This window comes from Oryza brachyantha, chromosome 7 (assembly GCF_000231095.2).
Source record: "Oryza brachyantha chromosome 7, ObraRS2, whole genome shotgun sequence".
In the NCBI taxonomy this organism is placed as follows: Eukaryota; Viridiplantae; Streptophyta; class Magnoliopsida; order Poales; family Poaceae; genus Oryza; species Oryza brachyantha.
Genome location: NC_023169.2, coordinates 13,987,858 through 14,008,394, shown reverse-complemented (window position 1 = coordinate 14,008,394; position 20,537 = coordinate 13,987,858). Strand labels below are relative to the sequence as shown.

At 38.9% G+C, this 20,537-nt stretch overlaps 2 protein-coding genes across 2 annotated transcripts; both read right to left on the bottom strand.

Annotated features, from left to right (window-relative positions):
• Positions 1–4,983: 4,983 nt before the first annotated feature.
• LOC121054937 (organic cation/carnitine transporter 3-like) lies at positions 4,984–7,022 on the bottom strand. Its single transcript, XM_040526009.1, has one exon. It carries the CDS (start codon positions 6,703–6,705, stop codon positions 5,119–5,121), a length of 1,587 nt encoding a protein of 528 aa, XP_040381943.1. The 5' UTR covers positions 6,706–7,022; the 3' UTR covers positions 4,984–5,118.
• Positions 7,023–19,422: 12,400 nt separating this feature from the next.
• LOC121055003 (NADPH-dependent aldehyde reductase-like protein, chloroplastic) lies at positions 19,423–20,537 on the bottom strand. The gene is given in 3 exon segments (XM_040526325.1): positions 19,423–20,229; positions 20,232–20,414; positions 20,501–20,537. Coding segments are annotated over 3 exon segments (903 nt in total). The 3' UTR covers positions 19,423–19,546.

Genomic DNA, 20,537 nt, shown 5'->3' with positions numbered 1-20,537 from the left:
AATAATTAATAATTATATTTATATTTTGAGTGATACAAATGATCATCTTAATTATCTTTCGAAAGTTAACGGCGTCGAGTAAAAAAATCAGAGGTCTTAATATTTTATATTAATTTATCTTGTTATTTCTCTTTTTTATTTTCTCAACTATATGCATAACATCGGGCAATGAGCGAACATCCGCTCCAAAGTTTAAATTAATTATATTCTGTTGTTTCATGGATCGGAATGGAACGTGGCCCAGCTGCAGCAGACGCAGTACCGTGGGATCCGATACCGTTCAGCACTAGCTACACTGGAAATGCATCTATGCTAATTACTCCTTTCTTTGTGATAATCCTTATCGGTATTTAAAATGTTTTTTCGACTATGATTTTATGTTATAATATATAAAACTTAAATAAAATATTTCATTTATTAAAGCACCTTTTAAAACTCATATATGCATGTTTAAACTAAATATTTTAAAAGTTATTAATAGCTAAAGTTTTAAAAGCTTAACCTTAACTTTATCTAAAACAACGTTAATTGTGAAACCGAAGAGAATAGTAATTTGGAAAAGAAAAGGACATAGGTGAAAGAGAGGTGAAAATAGCGTTTATTTCGAAGTAAACCGATGAGTAGCAAAAGGAATTTTTTATTAAATAAACTTTTTAAGCAAGTAATTTTATTACTAAACCACTGACAATTTTTTTTTCAAAACTAAACCTTTTGGCCATGCCAGTATTGATGGCTTGGCAAAACAACGCTGCCACGCAGTCTTTTTGGCGTGGCAGTATTGCCAAGCCACTGTCAGTGGCGTGGCAAAGCAATGCTCCTACGCCACCGACGATGACGTGGTAAGCCAAAAGGTTCATGCGGTAAAAATATTTTCCCTGAAGGTTTAGTAATAAAATTATTTGTTAAAAAGATAAAAAAAATTCTAGCAAAAGCGACATTTCATTATAGAAAAACATAGATATTTATTTCGAAGAACATGTAATAAAACTAATAATGTGGACTCCATATGAGAAAATCTAATCAATCTAATCCATCCGTTCCATATTATACTTTCTGGATTTATCTAGATTTATTTATATATCAATATATATTTTGTATATGTATCTAAATTATTTAGCACAAATCTCTTTAATACGAAAGCTGGACGTTTTCTCGCGCAACCATTGGGCCACGTGGCACCGCCCGTCGCCCGCGGAATGGAGCCTGCCTCCCTCTGGCTTCTCTTGGCGAATACATATATAATACACATTACTTGCGCCCCAATAACCTGATGCTTAGCCCAATGGCTTGATTTGGTTCCGGATTCGAAGCTCTGAATCGCATATAAAATTTGATTATTTCCTACATTTTGTCCCATCGAAAAAATCATTTTTTCTAGCACGTCCATAATTAGCGCAAGTGCCTAATTAATTGTAAAAAATCTATATTTTTTAGTCCCAAATATATAGTTCTGTTTCTCAAAACAAATCATTTTACTGTGATTTTAGGGTAGATTATTTTGATTGTTGTACAAAATTAACGAGCAAAGATATTTCTACATATAAATATTTTATTTATATATAAAATTTATGAATACAAATATTTCTTAAAAAAATCAAATCATGTTTAATATTTTTTCTAGCGCGTCCATAATTAGCGCATGTGCCTAATTAAATGTTAAAATCTATATTTTAGTCCCAAATTTATAGTTCTATTTCTCAAAATAGATCATTTTATTCTGATTGTAGGGTAGATTATTTTGATTGATGTATAAAATTAACGAGCAAATATATTGATTGTTTTGATTGCTGTATAAAATTAACAAGCAAAGATATTTCTACATATAAATATTTCATTTATGTATAAAGTTTATGAAAGAAATATTTTCTTAAAAAAAATCAAGGTGGTGTTTCACCTGAATAGGATATGAAATTCACGTGTAAATCGGATTCAATCCATTGTTCTAAAATTGCATGGGGAAAAGAAAGTAGAGAAAAAGAAAGAAAGAGAAAAAGAACGAGAAAGGTAAAAAATTGAAAAATTAAAAGGTTCTTATTAATATTTAAAATTAAATATTTTCATCGGATAAAATATTAAAGATTAAGGACCCATATAACTTGGTTTAAAATAACATAAAAGGTTTTAGTGTGCCATCGTCTTTTTTCGTTGTCGAAAGACCGACCATCTTATTTAATATGTTTATGTATCGAGCATAATTTAATATTCTCAATTATAAGCTTTTTGATACGACACATGTTTCTTAAATCAATTATATGTTGACCACAGTTTACTATTCTCAACTCGACGCGTAATTTATTTTTAAAACTTATTTAAATTTACACAATTAAAACTAACTTAACCCAGTAAAACGCATGAGCTCTTTTTAAGTGTATATATATAACTTAATGTAGATATCCACTATTTTGAGATTATTTTGTGTCTATCTATAGAGTGAAACACAAATGTATTGTATAGCAAAGTGATACTTAAATAATGCCATCTCCTTCTACAATATAAAACTAAAAACTCGTCAAATATGCACATGCCAAAAAAAGGAATAAACTTCATTTAGGGGCCTAGCCTCTAAATGTCACACATTATCATCGATGTCGAAATACACTTATCTTTCTTAATTTGTAACGTAATCTTCATTGCTTAAATCAATTAAACATGTATTTCATGTCATCGAGGTCGCCTAGCCTCGACAGAATACTCTAGCTCCGCCCCAACTTCTTTATCGTTCTTGATCCAACATGTTAAGAAAAAAATTAAGGATATTTCTTATGGATATAGATATGGTAAAATAAACTAGAAAAATTAGACGGGCCCAAACAACGTCTTTTTTTCATTCTTATGTAGTTGATTTTTTTATTTTTTATAAGAATAGTTTGATTTTAAAATATTTGACTTACTGTTGTTCATAATTAGTTATTTTTTGAGATGGGAAAGTAAGCATGAAAATGAGCTAGTTTCATTAACCAAAAAAAAAACTATAACCTATTGCTGGTTACTTAGTATTTTACGTTAGTTACATTATAACTACATACCAGCTATATTATGATTATAATTATCTTTACTACTATAAAAATTACTATGAAAATCTTTAGTGCCACCCCTACTCCCATTGCGTTTTTACAATTTATCCTCTTAACTTCGTAATATTAAAAATCAATCAAATCTAGTTGGATATCCACATTAAATCAAATTGACATGGATATTTCTTATATAAAAAAGATGGTCACATATTTTATGAAAAATAATTTTCTATTTATTCTAGGAATAACATAATATGTTTTTATCATTTGCAAAGCAGATGCATTCAGCTAGTAGTTGTAAAATAATTATATTTGTGTGATTCTAGTGAAAAATCCCAGGGGATATTTTTAGCAAAGCCGGTAAGAATATGCCTTTTGCATAAGAAATATGTTTATAATAGTTTTGAAGATTTTTTTAAACTTATTTTTGACAGAATTAGACAACGGATGGAGCTCTACAAGGAAATAATCTTAGGCTGCGTTCGCCTATGGGGCGGTAAATTACGGAAAATATAGTAATAGATTAGTATATGATTAATTAATTATTAATTATTAAAAAATATAAAATAGATTAATATGATTTTTAAAACAACTTTTCTATAGAATTTTTTTGCAAAATATACACCATTTAGCAGTTTGGGAAATGTGCACGTGGAAAACGAGGGAGGTAAGTTAACTTAGGTGGTGTTTGTTTCTAGTGACTTATTTTTAGTCTCTAATCACATCGGATGTTTGGACACTAATTAGAAGTATTAAACATAAACTAATAAAAAAAATAATTTTATAAATGAGAGTTAATCCGCGAGATGAATTTTTTAAGCCTAATTAATATTTAATTAGCAAATGTTTACTATAGCATCACATAGACTAATCATGGATTAATTAGGCTCATTAGATTCGTCTCGCGAATTAGTCCAAGATTATAGATGAGTTTTATTAATAATATATGTTTAATATAAATTAGTGTTCAAACATCCGATGTGACATGGAGCTAAAAAGTTTAGTCCCATCTAAATAACCTCTTATACGCCTGGGCAAACGCGGCCTTAGTACTAAAACGTATACCAGTGTACCATGTTACCCATCCTCCATATAATAAAAGAAATGCACGATTAAAGCAACTTGGCTTATCATTGGTGTTATTAAACATATGGTTTGAGCATATTCCAAAATTGGCTGTCATACAGAACTAAAATAAACCTTTGCATAGCAAGTTAGCAACAAGCAGCTAACAACTGCGAAGGCCAGTCAGCAGCATATCGATGACTTCCATTTTGTTTACTGAAAGTTCAGGACCTAACTAAAATAAACGCAGCTGCGTAGTTGGCTAACATCAGTAATATTTTTTCACGCAAAAGCACATTTTACTTGCGGGTGTGATATAAGTAGTATATTTGACAGCAGATTTTGGATAATCCAAATTGTGTACTCTTAATCGTGCTGCACATTGTTGCAGTTAGCTAAATTATTTTGAGATCAGATCAAGTCAATGCAGACAAGTACTTGTCACTATGTCGGCTTCCAGGTAATGCATATAGGCCATGTTTAGATGATAAAAGTTTTTAGTGAATAGGTCACATCGAACGTTTGATTAGATGTTGAAAGAAGTTTTCGGATACGAATGAAAAAATGAATTTCACAGCTTGGTTGAAAACCACGAGACGAATCTTTTGAGCCTAATTAAGCCGTCATTAGTATATGTTGCTTACCGTAGCACCTATGGCTAATCATATACTAATTAGGCTCAAAATATTCGTCTCGAGATTTCTCATATAACTGTGCAATTAGTTTTTCGTTTCATCTATATTTAATATTTCATTTAAATGTCTAAAAATTTAAAAATTTGATGTAATATTTTTAGAAAAAAATTTAGGAACTAAATAAGGCCTATTATATGAGGATATCTGTGTCAGTCGGTGCATCCTACTAGTTTCCGTTCATGCATCAGTGACATCAGTCCACATGGAGTGATATTGATCGGTTGATTATATTCAGCAAGTTGGCAGTAGCTTACACGAGTGACAGCTTCGTCGTCTCTCCACAGCACGAGAAAAAAAATATCTGGCGCCAAGATGTGTACAAAACGAACGCGAGCTGGAGGTGATCACACGAGGTCGGCATTGTTATCCATGCCGTCGCTTGTGGCGGCGGCCTCCTTGTACTCCTCCTCCTCCATGGTGTCCGACATGCTCCTCCCCCTCGTCTCCGGCAGGCAGGCGGCGAACAGGCCGAGGCAGCCGACGGCGAGCCCGAACACGCCGAACGACCAGAAGCTGCGGTCCCGGCCGAGCGCGACGAGCACGGGCGCCGCCACGCCGCCGAGGACCAGCGCCTGGCGCACCAGCCCGACCGCCGAGTTGCGCACGGACGTCGGGAACAGCTCGATGGAGTACATGAGGATGATGTTGAACGCCGTGCACGTCGCGAAGAAGGAGAGCACCTCAGCTGCCATCCGCTCGCCGGAGCCCTCCGGGATGACGACGCACGCCAGGCTGCACAGGCCGGCCACCGAGGTGAGCGCGATCACCGAGCTGCGCCGGTTGATCTTGCCCATGAGGAGCCACGAGAGGATGGACGACGGGAACTCGGCCAGCGCGTTGTACGTCACGCTCAGGTAGAGGTTGGAGCCCAGGTTGCCCACGTTGAGCGGCATGCCGTAGTAGACCATGCCGACGCCGAAGCTCGCCGTCATGATCGCCGCAAGCCTCCGGAGCGCCCACCGGCGCTCCCACATCGACTGGAGCGTTGCGAACACGCCGTCGCCGCCGGCGCCGGCGTCCTCGCGCTCCGTGGCGCACGCGTGGAGCATGGAGAAACTGCACGTGATGCCGCCGCCGTTGAGCGCCGCGATCTCGCGCACCGTCTCGATGGCGTCGTGCTTCCGGCCGCGCACCAGCAGCCACCGCGGCGACTCCTGGACAAGGAAGTAGAGAAGAATGGAGTAGCAGAGGGAAGGGAGCGACGTCCACAGGTACATGTTCCGCCACGACGCCTCGCGGAACGTGTACGCGAGCGCCGGGAGCGACAGGAACCCGACGGTGAAGCAGGCGAACCCCGCCACGCTCACCGTGTCGCGCCACCTCTTGCCGACGAGCTCCGTAGAAAGCACCAGAGCGCATGTGCCCACCATGGACCTGCCGAACCCGCACAAGAACCGCAGGGCGGCGTAGGCCCACACGTTCGGCGACAAGGCCGTGAGCACACCGGCGACTGACATGGACACAAGTGACAGCAGGAGCATCTTCTTGCGGCCGAAGAGAGAGTCGGCGAGCGTCGTCAGCAGGAACCCGCCGGCGAGGCATCCGGCGAAGAACGACGACGCCGGGAGGGACACCAGCGCCGGGCCGGCGCACTTGAGCCCCCACTCCGAGACCACCGACGTCTCGGCCGGGCGGTCCCACGCCCACGCGCCAGGCGAGAGCGCGCACGGCGAGGCCGCGGCCGGCGAGCAGGACGAGTGGCCGCCGCCGGTGCAGTGCCAGTGCGGCTCCGCGTCCGTGAACACGGAGATGAACACCTGCTGCGCGTCGAATGCCCACGCGAAGGCCAGCAGTATCGCCTTGAACAGCTGCCCGGCGCCGGTGTCGCCGATGTACGTCTCGATCGCGTCGTCGATGGACGGGGCCTTCCCCGTCGCCGTCTTAGCTTTGTAGCTCGTCAGCAGCGGTGTGGTGGCCGCCTCGTCGGCCATTGCCGCCGTCGACTATCTCTCTACTCTCCCCCTCTCTCTCTCTCTCGCTCTTCTTGGCTAGTCTCGCTTGATGCCAGAGACGGACACGACGAGCGGCGATATTTATACCGAGCATCTGAGCACGAAGCCACCAGCAGCCAAGAACCCGAGGGGCAAGCTCGTAGATTTCTGCGGCTCGCAGGTGCAAATTTGCAAGGCTCGTTTCCTGTCGCCGATGCAATCTGTGGAATACAGGGGTGGTTTCCGTGGATTCGAGATTATCGCATACCGATTCCTGGAGAACGCGACGGGATGGAGTAGCGTCCTGGCACGTCGGCGGCAAAGACCGGTAGGTTATATCACAGCAACGGCCGACTGGAAGACAGGAAGAGCAAATTTATTATACAATCGTTTTTGGCGTTGTTTCATGTGATATTCGTGCATATCTGCATCTAATTTTGTATGTCCAGTTGAAATTTGAACACGGGAGATTGATTGGAACAGGTTTATTAAGCTTGAAGAAGATTTAGTTTATTTCCACTCGAAACAGTACCCAGCTTGATTTTCGGTACGGGACTTTGCTCGGGCTCGACTTCTTAACGATAATTTTAGGAGTTTTTATTATTATTGAAAAAGTACCTTCACTTCCATAATTTTCTGTGTAAAACTTAGTATCTTTAGATATAGTGAATTTTAAATTACTAGAAAATTTTTTTGTAACTCAAGACATTTTTAAAAACATTAAAAAATGCTACTTTTAGGCCTATTTGGTTTCAGGAAATTTCAAGATAATTTTTGTAGGAATTGAATTGTTCCCCTGTAAAATCATGTAAGATTTCGGTACTTTGAAAAGGCCCTACCAGATTAGATAACCAGCGATCAAGTTTTTCCCACCACAAGAGAGCCATAAATTTCGCGAACAACTAGCTTTGATATCTTAATATTCTTGTTAGTATTTTTTCTAGCTTCTTAACAACTAATCGTTGACGCTACTATCTCTCGCTCTGTCATGAAAACAGATTATCTGACTCTAACTTTAAGCGATATTATATTAAACTTTCGTCATCCCTCCACCAACAGTTCATCGTATACCATCTCTACCTAGTTACCCTAGACCCCCTTCGTACAATCGTACGTCCACGTGAACTAATTAACCCTTCCCCCGTCAAGAGCACCACAACTGAGTGTACCGATCGCCATGTCATCGATGGAAAGGAGTATATATAGATCATCAAACGAACCAGCTATGGGTAATCGACAGTCATAACATAAGTACTCTGCTGCTTTTTTAACTGACGTGTTCATTTTTTAGATATACGTTCGACCATTCGTTTTATTAAAAATATATAAACTATTTTAATAATATAATTTATTATTAAATTAATTTTAAGCATGATTTATAATTTTGCACTTTTACATAAAATTTTGAATAAAACAAAGGGTCAAACATAGATCTAAAAATCAACACCATCAATTAAAAAAGGGGCAGAGTATTACTACCGGTTGCCTAATCAGTAGTGATGTCTACTCCATCGGTCTTAAAATAAGTCTATTCGTTAGTTTTTATACCATGTTTCACTCTTTATTTTATCTAAAATATTTATAATTTTATTATTATTATTAGATTATAAAATATGAATAGTAATTTATTGAATGGGGTCGTCGACTCGTCGCCTCCCTACTGATGATGGATGGGAGATTACGCTGCGTTCGAAACCTTTTTCTTTTTTTTTCGTGTGCACATTTCTTAAGTCATTAAACGTATAATTTTTGAAAAAGAAATTTATATGAAAGTTGTTCAAAAAATTAGATTAATTTATTTTTTAAGTTTGCAAAAGCTAATACTCAATTAATCATATGTTAATAGCTTTTTTTTTTACTTGCGCTGATTAGAAAAGGTGGCACGTCAACTTCGAACGCGCCCTACGGCTGGCTCCATCCCACACGCTGCACGGTCGCCACCCCTCGCCGCTCGGGTCACACGCGTGGCGGTCAGGCGGTGGAGATCGGCCATGACGTGCATGACATGCATGCTGTGCGGTGGGAAGGAGAAATTAAAGGGGGGTTGCGCGCACCGCGCTGCCGCGAGTACTATGGAGAGAGTGCCGATGGCTGCGGGTGGAAGGAAGGATGCCGCCATGCACGCCGGATCGACCGCGGAGGCAGGCAACACCACGGGAGGCGAACCGCGCTCTCTTTCTTGGCTGACGGTTGCAACGCCTGACTCACACGCACGCGCTGATTTCGCGTTGAAATTAACGGAACGAAAAATAAGAGTGGGGCCCACGTGTTATACACCCCATGGGTACAAATAAGGAGTGATAAATGCCTCCACTGTTACTATGCCTCCGCAAGCAACGTGAGGTGCGAACTACTCCCGCCGTCCCTAAACGCCGTGTATCTTATTTAAAATTATTTTAAAAAATATTCACGCGTAAAATATTATTTATGATTATTATCTAATAAAAAATTATTAATCATAATTTTTTGAATTAGATAAAAAGGTCAAAAAGTTATAGATAAAAAGTAAAATATTGTTTTATTTTTGGACGGAGGGAGTAGCCCCTATAACAGCGCCCATCTCATCCTGTAGTCTTACAAACAATCACCTTCAAAAATACTGTAGAATCAATACCAACCTCATATTCTCATTTTACTTAGGCTTATAAGCCAAAATTTAAATTTTAAATTTTAAGTAGGTTTTAAAAGTTCTTTTATCGTATTTTACTTTTCAGCATTGACCTTTAGATCGCTAAAAAAATATATAACTCATAAATTATTTTTAATTTTTAATTATATAGTTTAGTTTTATTTCTTAAAAAAACCAAATAGTCACCCGTGGTGTTTTATCTCCACGGACCAAACACATCCCAGTGCCCGTGTACTTGTTCCAATCCTACGAGCTATACGTAATTCAGTCCCATATGATTGTATTTGTATATCGAGCTCAACGAATGCTAGCTCCAGGTCCATAATATTTGATTTACCATTTTGGATAATATCGAGATTAAATTAAACTTTGACCGATAATAACTTTTAAAATATTTAACATAGAATAAAAAGATTATATATATTAGTTATATATTAGTTTTGAAGAGTGCCACGTAGTACAATATAATTATATATCAATTGATATTTCTATATATATATATATACACGGTAATATGAGTAGAAAATAATGATCATCTTTTTTGTTTGGATACCATGCTCCTGTCCGATAGAACCGGAGGGAGTACAGGACATCACGCTGCACACGACAGCAGAAAATTAGTGCAATTTTAATATTTTGGTCCTTTTAAAAAACTTATTCTATAAATACACCTTAAAAAACTTATCGTATAAATAGACATTTTTGGCCACCCGTTGTCGTCATTGCCAAATTTGACTCATTTTTAGATCAGTATTAGTAACAATGTAAAATTAGGAGTTGAAAATAGATTTTTAGACCAACTTTTAAAAAATAAGTTTTAGTGGGCAGATATTTGGCACTGTTGCCCTGGCAGGTGAAACAATTATGTGTTACAGGAGAAGCAATTAAAAACATCGACCAGGTACAGTGTTGAAATACCGCTTCAACCAGGCGAGATCACTGTTGTGAAAATAGCAAGCGAGAGGCTAACCACTCAGCTACGCAGTAAACTAATCGATCACTCGGCCACACTCCCTCCATCCAGATTCATCTATAGAAATCCTTTGTTTTTCTGAAGGGTATACAGTACGCAGTATCGAGCCATGCATGTTTGCTTCCTTCCTGCACGTAGGAGCCGCGTCATCGTCTAATAATACGGAGTAATAAAACTAAACACGCGCGTGGCCGCGTGGCGCACATGGCTTAGGCCTGGTTTAGTTTACAAATTTTTTCAACAAAAACATCCCATCAAATTTTTAGACACACATTTAAAGTATTAAACATATTTTAATTATAAAATAAATTTTTCGATTTCGTCTGCAAACCGCCAAACGAATCTTTTGAGTATAATTAATCTTTCGTTAGCACATATAGGTTACTGCAACACTTATAGCTAATTACGTCCTGATTAGGCTCAAAAGATCTGCCTCACGATTTTTTCATAACTGTATAATTAGTTTAATATTCATGAATATTTAATGATTCATTTAGATGTCCAAAGATTCGATTAGATGTTTTTTTGAAAAGTTTTGGGTAACTAAATCGGAGGCAGGCAGGCACCTGCGGGGCACCAACCGGGGAGGGATCGACCGGGAGCAGCCAACCCGCAGCGGGACGCGCTGCGCGCAGCCTGTTTGGCCCTCCAGCTCAGCGCCTCCATCGGCCATATGATCCTTGGCGCCTTGCCGAGTTGCCGCCGCGTCCCGCCGCTTGGTTTTTGCTCCATCCCGCCGGTTTCGGCCCCTCGACGTAGCTGCTGCTGCTGCTGCTGCTGCTTCTGCTGGGGCCCGAGTAGTACGCTCATCGCCGGCGGCTGGGGTTGTCTTGTTGCGCGGGGCCGATCGATCAACTGGTCCAAGATGCCGATCGATCGATCTCTTGTTGCTGTACTGTACGTACTGTCCTCGCCGATCCATGTAAACTGCGGCGTCATGTATTGATCGAAATTAGTTTCTGTTCTTTTTTTCTTTTCTGGTCCTTTGTAATCCAAAGTAGTCTCTGCGTCGCAGATGATCGTCCATTCCATTCCAACATCCACATGCGAGCAGAGGAGCACAGCTAGACGAACAAATTGACAAACAAATGGCCATGGCTCGTCACGTAGGATTCACAAATACCATCGATTTTTATTTATTATGTCATACTCCCTCTGGTTTTCTTTCTGTCTGACGTCGTTGAACTTTTGTTTTACGTTTGACCATTTATCTTATTTAAAAATTTTATCCAAATATACAGAATTATAAATCATACTCGAAGTTACTTTAGTAATAAATTAAATCATAATAAAATAGTCAATAATTATATAAATTGTTTAAATAAGACGAATGATTAAACATAGATCAAAAGTTAACGACGTCAAACAAAAAATCGGAGTAAGTATTTGATTTGTATCATTTTAATACGGAACCACCACAAATTGATGAAAAATATGTATAAGTACGCCAATATCTATTATTATATGGTTATTACAGCATTCAAAAGTGAATATAATGTGGTAGCATATAAATTTATAATGACTTACCGTTATATAATAATACAAATTAAATACTCGATTCTGCCCACCAACACCGATTAAAAAAACCATTTGTTTCATTAGGTTTTTACTCGTTTGATTTGCATGACGGTATCTATCTGTTTTTTTTATTTAACTGCCGATTGGGCATATGTTCTTGTTGAGTTTATGATTCAAATCCTAGTATGAGAGACCGATTTTGACAGAATGAAGCGACGGTGAATGTTGGCCCAATGGGCTGTGTGCTCGGGGACGCCTGGGTGCGTGGACGGAGCCCCCGCGGTACGGACCCTATGGATTTTATGGTTTCATCTTATATATACCTCTTGTAAGCCACTGTGTGGCGTTGTAACCTCATCTTAAAATAGTGAAGATATTTTACGGGCTGACGCCCATGGTTTTTCTCTTGTATTTTGGGAGGGTTTTCCACGTTAAATCTCGTGTGTGATTGATCTACTGTGTTCCTCGTTTATTTGCATGTCGTTTTGTAACAGGTCTTTTACTGTGCATGGATGACCTTCTAGACATGAGAAATGAGACCACTCAATAGAGACCCTGTTTGGATCCCTTGGGATTTTTTTAGTTCCTGTCATATCGAATGTTTTGACACTAAAAATGTTAAATATAAACTATTAATAAAACCTACCTCATACTCTGGACTATTTCGCAAGACGAATCTATTAAGCCTAGTTAGTTCATGATTAGCGAATGTAACATTACAGTAAACATTTGCTAATCATGGCTTAATTAGGCTTAAAAAATTGTCTAATGAAATAATCTTTATTTATACAATAGTTTTGTTATCGGTCTATATTTAATATTCCTAATTAACGTCCAAATATCCGATATGACGAGAGAAAAAAAGGTTCTTGGATCCCAACAGTGCCAAAGTGTTCATGGCCAACCAACTACCAAGTACCAACTGCTCCAGATCTAGCAGAATCCTAGAGGGTGTTTAGATTGAGAAAAATTTTGAGAGAAGTGTCATGTTAAATGTTTGATCGGATGTCGAAAGGGGTTTTCGGACATGAATGAAAAAACGAATTTCACGCCTAGCCTGGAAACAACGAGACGAATTTTTTGAGCCTAATTAATCCGTCATTAGCACATGTTGGTTACTGTAGCACTTATGGCTAATCATGAACTAATTAGGCTCAAAAGATTCATCTCAAGATTTCTTTCGTAACTATGCAATTAGTTTTTTTCATCTATATTTAATGTTTTATTTAGGTGCCCAAAAATTCGATGTGATGTTTTTGGGAAAAAAATTAGGAACTAAACAAGGCCTTAGGTGGTGTTTAGATTGAGAAAATTTTTAGGAGAAGTGTTACATCAAATCTTTGATCGGATGTCGGAAGGGGTTTTTGGACACGAATGAAAAAACGAATTTCACGGCTAGCCTAGAAACCGCGAGACATATCTTTTGAGACTAATTAATCCGTCGTTAGCACATGTTGGTTACTGTAGCACTTATGGCTAATCATGGACTAATTATGCTCAAAAGATTCGTCTCAAGATTTCTTTCGTAACTGTGCAATTAGTTTTTGGTTCATCTATATTTAATGTTTTATTTAGGTGCCCAAAAATTCGATGTGATGTTTTTAGAAAAAAATTAGGAACTAAACATGCCTTAGGTAGTGTTTAGATTGAGAAAATATTTTGGGAAATGTGTCACGTCAAATACTTGACGGATGTCGGAAGGGGTTTTCGGACACGAATGAAAAAACGAATTTCACGGCTAGGCAAGAAACCGCGAGACGAATCTTTTCAGCCTAATTAATCCGTCGTTAGCACATGTTGGTTACTGTAGCACTTATGACTAATCATGGACTAATTAGGCTTAAAAGATTTGTCTCAAGATTTCTTTCGTAACTATGTAATTAATTTTTGATTCATCTATATTTAATATTTTATTTAGGTGTTCAAAAATTCGATGTGATGATTTTGAAAAAAAATTTAGCGTCGGGCTGTTCCAAGTGCGTGTCTAGTGACGGCCGATGTGATAATGATCACCAGTGCCAGCATTTGCAAATTGCAACGCCATCGTGTCGAATAGAAGGTGTAGCCGTGTAGGAGCAGCAACTGAGCGGATCGCATGATTGGCGATGGATGAGGCTCGGATCTCTCTGTGCGTCCTATCGCCAGTTCGCTCCCTGCGGCCTTGTTTTCAACGGATGGGACCTGCTGATTGGTCGCACGCAAAACAAGCAACAATGATTGATATATGATTTATGGAGTATTATTTTCTTTCTTCCGTAATAAGACCATCTCCAACAATATCTTCAACAATAGAGATATCATACTATCTCTAAGCATTTTAAAAGATAACTTCTTAAATGGTATAGCTCTTAGCAAATAGTTCATAATACAAATGACATCACTATTCATTTTCACTTGATATTAAAATATGTGCAAGAGACTATCTCTTGATTAAGAGATAACTTTTATCTCTCTTGTATTAAAAAATTATATAGTACATCTTATAGATAACTTATAGATATTTATTGGAGGAGGCCTAAGAGTAATCATATAATACTAGTATAAAATGTGTCCTTCAAAAAGTGTGTTTCTATGGTATTTTTTCCTTCCAACTATTTCAAATTCAAACATCTCCATATTGTACAGCCCTCTCATCCTCCATCATATTTTATTCAAAGAGGACACTTAGGTTATTTTCCATCTCTACTAATTTGATCATTACATCTTAGAAATGCAGACGGAGGTAGCAGGTATTAAAATCTTGAGATTGATTTTACTTTATTTTTAAACAACTTTTATATAAAAAGTTTTTTATAAAATATATCATTTATATTTAGCAGCTAAAAAACATGCTAACCAAAAAACAAGGTACTCACCCGTCCAAAAATAAACTCATTTTTTCAGTTTTTATATACAATGTTTGACCTTTTATCTTATTTAAATAATTTATGATTAATATTTTTATTATTATTAGATTATAAAACATAAATAATATTTTATGTACAACTATTTTCTATTTTTTGTAAATTTATTAAAATAAGACGGATGATTAAATATCGACAAATAGAATAAATGAGTCTTTTCTGGACGGCAGAGCCGATGGAGGGAGTATAAGTAAATCCGATGACTCTACAAGCCAATAAGAACATAGCTAAGCTAATCAAGTTCTATAGTATAGCCAACTAATAGCTCCAATTCATCTATAGTCAATCTAATACTCAACTCATACAATAGTTATGTACAAAATATCAATACATGGTCTCACATGTCATTCATATATTTTGTCTTAGAGCCCGTATGCAGCTGGCTACAAATTAGTAGCTCACGTCTTTTCTTTCTCCTCTCTTATCTCTTTAAAATATACTGATAGCTTACTTATAGCCTGCTATTATACCTGCTCTAAGAGTACAATAGCAGACTATAAGCTAGTTATAAACATATTTTAAGAAGATAAGAGAGGAGAGAAGAGTTGTGATCTATATATTTATAGCCAGCTATAGCATGGACTTCAAAACGTAATATGTATATGACATGTGGGGCAAGATAGTATATATGTTTTATAGAGAGCTATTGTATAAATTAGGGGTTGTTTAGATGGGGCTAAACTTTTTAGCCTCATGTCACATCGAATGTTTGGACACTCTAATTTGAAGTATTAAATATAGACTAATCAAAAAACTAATTTCATAATTGAGAGCTAATCCATGAGACGATTTTTTTAGCCTAATTAATCCATAATTAGCAAATATTTACTGTAGCATCAAATAGGCTAATTATGGATTAATTAGGCTTATTAAATTCGTCTCGCAAATTAGTTGAAGATTATACATGGGTTTTATTTATAGATTACGTTTATTATTTATAATAAGTGTTCAAACATTCAATGTGAGTAAGGACTAAAGTTTAGCCCTAGAAAAAAACACCTCCTTAGTTATTAAATTGACTATAGATGATTTGGAGCTAGAAGTTGGTGTAATATAGAATTTGCTGTAAGCGGAGAAGACAGGATCACAGGACCCACCTTACGGAAGACTGTCCGTCATTTCAATTGGAGTATCTTATCCAGAGGCCGACTGAAAGAAGTGTCTGCTTCTGGCCCTTGGCTCGTTTGTCTTGTACTCTCCCCACTTTGTTTTAATTTACATCATTTATTTTTAAATTTAGTAATTTGTTTTGATTATTAAGATTATACAATTAATATAATTATTTTATCATATTTATATAAAAAGTTTAAATGAGACGAATGATAGACTCAAAAATCAATCGCCTAAAAAAGAGGGGCAGTAGGAGGCTAATAAGGCCCTCTTTGATTCAAAAGAATTTTATAGAAATTTTGGAGGATTTTATTTCTATAGGCTTTTTTCTATGAAACCCTTTGAATCAAAGGAATGAACTCTATGAACTCCTATGAAATTCCTATGGAATGCATATTCCTATACAAGTTTTGAAGGAAATTTAGCAAGAGGTTGAACCTCATGGAAAAAAAATCCTTTAAGTCTATATCCCTACTCAAATTACTGTGTTTTTCCTGTGGTCCAATCAAACGGTCGTTCTTATGTTTTTCTTATGTTTTGCAATCCTCTGTTTTGCACCTACATTTCTGTCAGAATTCTGTGTTTTTTCTATTCCTCCGTTTTCTCATTCATGTGATTCAAAAGGGCCCTAACTTCATGCAGTCTTCTCCTGGAATCTCTCTCTAGGCTGGTTCACCGGAGCATGGTTCTTGTTACCGTGGTAACCGGGGTGTCCGCGGGGCCGACACGGTATATACCGCGGTTTTGAGTTTAAATTTAAGGAGAATTTAAAATTTTTGAGTAAATTTAATAGAAAAAATATATGTTGTATAGGTTGATATATAGCATAGTTTTGTCAAAGAAATTCATGAAAAAATGTGTATTTTCGGCGTGTTTAAAAGTCATAACCGAAAATTTCGGAAGAAAAAAATTAAAAAGAGCCTATTACAAATAATATTTCGTAAGAAGATGGTTATTAATATTTTGTTGTTGAGTCATTATTAATTTGCAATAGACACACGTGATATATAATATTGAAATACAAATATACATGATGGATATAGGAAAATATGCATGGAGGAAAACCATATGTGCATGTTAGTACATACATATTAGTTTTGTTCGTAATAATGGACGGTAGGTATATTTGTGATGCAACAATTAAAATTAAAATAAAGTTATTGTTACTCTTTATTGATGTAAATTATTTGATGAATGATGATATAACGGTGTATGTTTGTATGTGCAATGTCAAGAATTTAGAAAAAGACATATTAAAATTTTCTTGTTTTCCCTATAACATGTCCTAAATGTAACAAATATAGTCACAAAATAATTTTCTTATTTTTTATTTTTTAAAGATTTTTTAAAGTTTTTTCTTTCCATTTGACATCTCATAAATATTCTTGTTTTTAAATTTTCTTTTTCCAGCGGTTTCCTCACAGTAACCGCGGTTTTCGCAGCCGAAACCGCACGGTTTTGCACGGTTTCCGCTGTTCTCATGTGCTGTGTCAGCAAGTACTAGCCGCGGTTACCATGTGAAACCACGCAGTAACGTCGTAAAACCTTGCAGTAACCACGATTATCGCACGATTTTGGATTTAGTTTTTTTAATTTTTAAGTTCATCATGGTTTTTGCGGCATCACGTTTTCCGTGCGGTAAGCATGTGGAACCGGATAAACGGGAAGTGGAACCCTGCACCGGAGTCCTGGGGCTGGAGGTGCAGCTGTCAAGAGTTGATTTGCAGGCTGACTGTGCGCAAATTCCCGCCCAACACATCGGGCCCCAGCTCGGCACGGCCGTGTCGCAATCCCATTCCGGCCCAAACCTGGCTTATTGGCGTCATGGGCGCCTACTGACGCTGCGTTGCGCCGTTGCCCGGTCCACCGGGTTAGCCGAGCAGCCCGAGCCCGCGGGGGCGAGGAATACGTGCGTAAAGGCTAATAAGCGATCCATAGTGCTAGACTGCTAGTGCTAGTTGTGGAAAGCTCGGGACTCATCTGCTTATTTATTTGACTTGTGATAAATTCGGCTCGGCTCGACTCGGTTTGTTTTATTTTTCTAACGAGCCGAGCTTATATTTTAGCTCATTAGAGATAACAAGCCAGCTCGCGAGCCTAACGAGCTAGACCAAAGACATAAAATTCATCGGCGTTCATTAATTTTACCTTGGAATGCATGTGTTCAGTACTTCATAGGTTCACCATGTGATTTGTTGGTTCAAATTTTAATATTTAAATACAATTTCATATGATTTGTATGTTTGAAAAAATTGCTTGTATAATCTATTGAAAAATTGTTTAGGTTAACTTTTTATGCATGGCTCACGAGTCTAATGAGCCAGCTCGAGCTTTACAACGAGCCGAGCTGGGTTTTTAGCTCGTTACGATAACGAGTCGAGCCGAGCCAGCTCGTTATCTTAACGAGCTGGACCGAGCCGAGCCGCCTCGTTATCCAGCCCTAGCTCGTGCGCGCGGCACTCCATGTCAGTATTTTTAATTTTACATGTATAAAATTTATGGGTATAAATTTATGTGTATAAGGATTTTTTATATTAAATTTATATCTATAATGTTTATGTTTTAGATTTGCTTTAGTCCAATAAAAAGTACCTTGAGATACCAGTACCTCGAGGTATCAAATTATTCCTGATCGTTAGATCTAAAAGTGCATATCCTATCCAGCTAGATCCAATAGTAAAAAATGATTTGGTAGCTCGAGATTTTTTTTTACCGGAGCAGATCTCTTTATATTTACACGCAAAGCCCTGAACTCATGGAGGCTCGGGAGTTCAGGAGCAAGGAACGCGACACCAATGTAGCATGTAGTAGTGGCCTTGTGGGCAAGCCTAATCTTAGTCACACAGTCACATGGAAATGTTTTCAGAACGTATAGGAAAAGATTGAAAAAGAATAACCATATACGTTAATATGAGACACTCTATGAAAAGTTATAGAAAAGATAAATTAAATTATAACTAGTGTACACACATTAATAACAATATTTTTTGTTATTATAAACTGAATTTAAACTTATATGTTTAATGAGTAATATTAATATTATTATTTTTAGAGTAAAATATATGGCCGATCCTACCACTTAGGTCTATAAACTTAGAAAATACATGTTTAGGTCCATGAACTTGTTTTAAGGTATCATCTATATCCATGAATTTATTTAAAATGTACCATCCAGATCCATGAACTCGTTTTAATGTACCATCCAGATTCATGATTTTAGACATTAAAACGAGTTCATGGACCTAAACGTGTATTTTCTAATTTTGTGGACCTAAGTAGTACCATGCCACAAGTTTAAGGACCGGTCATATACTTTACTCTTATTTTTATATATTTAATATTAAATAACATCCCCTAGTAATGAAACACTTTACCCACAATCAGAGTGGTATTCATTGTCCGGAATTTTATTCAGGTTCATGCAACGTACAAACACACGAACGCATCTCCTCCGAACGCACATAATATATATACAGGATTTTAACTTTCTGTTTATAATATTTGACGACTCATTTTATTAAAACGAATTTGAAAATATTATTAAGTTTGTTTATTATTAAAAGTAGTTTAAGTATTACTTATAAATTTTTACATTTACACTAAATTTTAAATAAGACGAGTAGTTAAATATTTATAGAAAGTCAAAAACTCATATAATTTGGAACGGAGGAGGCATTAGGTTCTACTCTTCTACGGACCGTGAGGGTGTCACACGGAACCGCCGTTCACCCTAATGACCTGGCCGTTCACCCACTCGGCGGCGTCGGTGCACAGGAAGCCGACCACCGGCGCGATGTCGCCGACCTCACCGAGCCGCTCCATCGGGTTCGTGGCCTTGGCCGATTCGACCCTCTCCTCGCTCTTCCCGGAGAAGAACATGTCCGTCGCCGTGGCCCCCGGAGCGACGCAGTTGGCAGTTATGCGCGTGCCCTTGAGCTCCTTCGCCATCGTCCGCACCATCGCCTCCACCGCCGCCTTCGACGCCGTGTACGCGGAGTAGCCAGTCGGCAGTGACGCGACCACCGACGAGGTGATGGCCACGATGCGGCCGCCGCCGCCGCCGCCGCGGGGCAGCCGGTTCGCCGCCTCGCGGAGGCACAGGAACGCGCCGCGCGTGTTCACGGCGAAGGTGCGGTCGAAATCCGCCGCGGGCATGTTCGCCAGGGAGGGGTACTTGTCGTCGAGCACCGCGGCGTTGGCCACCACGATGTGCGGCGCCCCGGCGCCGAAGGCGGACGCGGCGGCGTCGAAGAGGGACCGGACGCCAGCCTCGTCGGCCACGTCGGCCTTCACCGCCACGGCGCGGGGCAGCTCCGCGGCGAGCGCGTCGGCCTCCGCGGCGCTGGAGGCGTACCCGACGACGACGCTGGCGCCGAGGGCGGAGAGGTGGGCGCGATGGCGCGCCCGATGCCGCGCGACGCGCCGGTCACGATGGCCACGCGGCCGGCAAGGGGCTGGGCGACCGCCGGCTGCTGCTGCGACGACGCGGCAGCTGCGACTACGGCGGCGGCGGCGGCGATTTTTCCCTTCAGCGGCGTGTGGCCTGCAGCACTCGCGTGCAGTAGACGACTCACGACTCACGAGTGTGTTCGAAAGTCGAAACGATCAATTTTGGCTTCATCAGCTATCAACGATTGGCCATGGTTCAGCCACGTGGCTTACTGCACGTCCGCATGATAGAACCTGGACCATTTACCAT

Bases quoted from the DNA above. Each gene is read 5' to 3' on its own strand.
- LOC121054937 (XM_040526009.1), bottom strand. From the start codon at position 6,705: ATGGCCGACGAGGCGGCCACCACACCGCTGCTGACGAGCTACAAAGCT.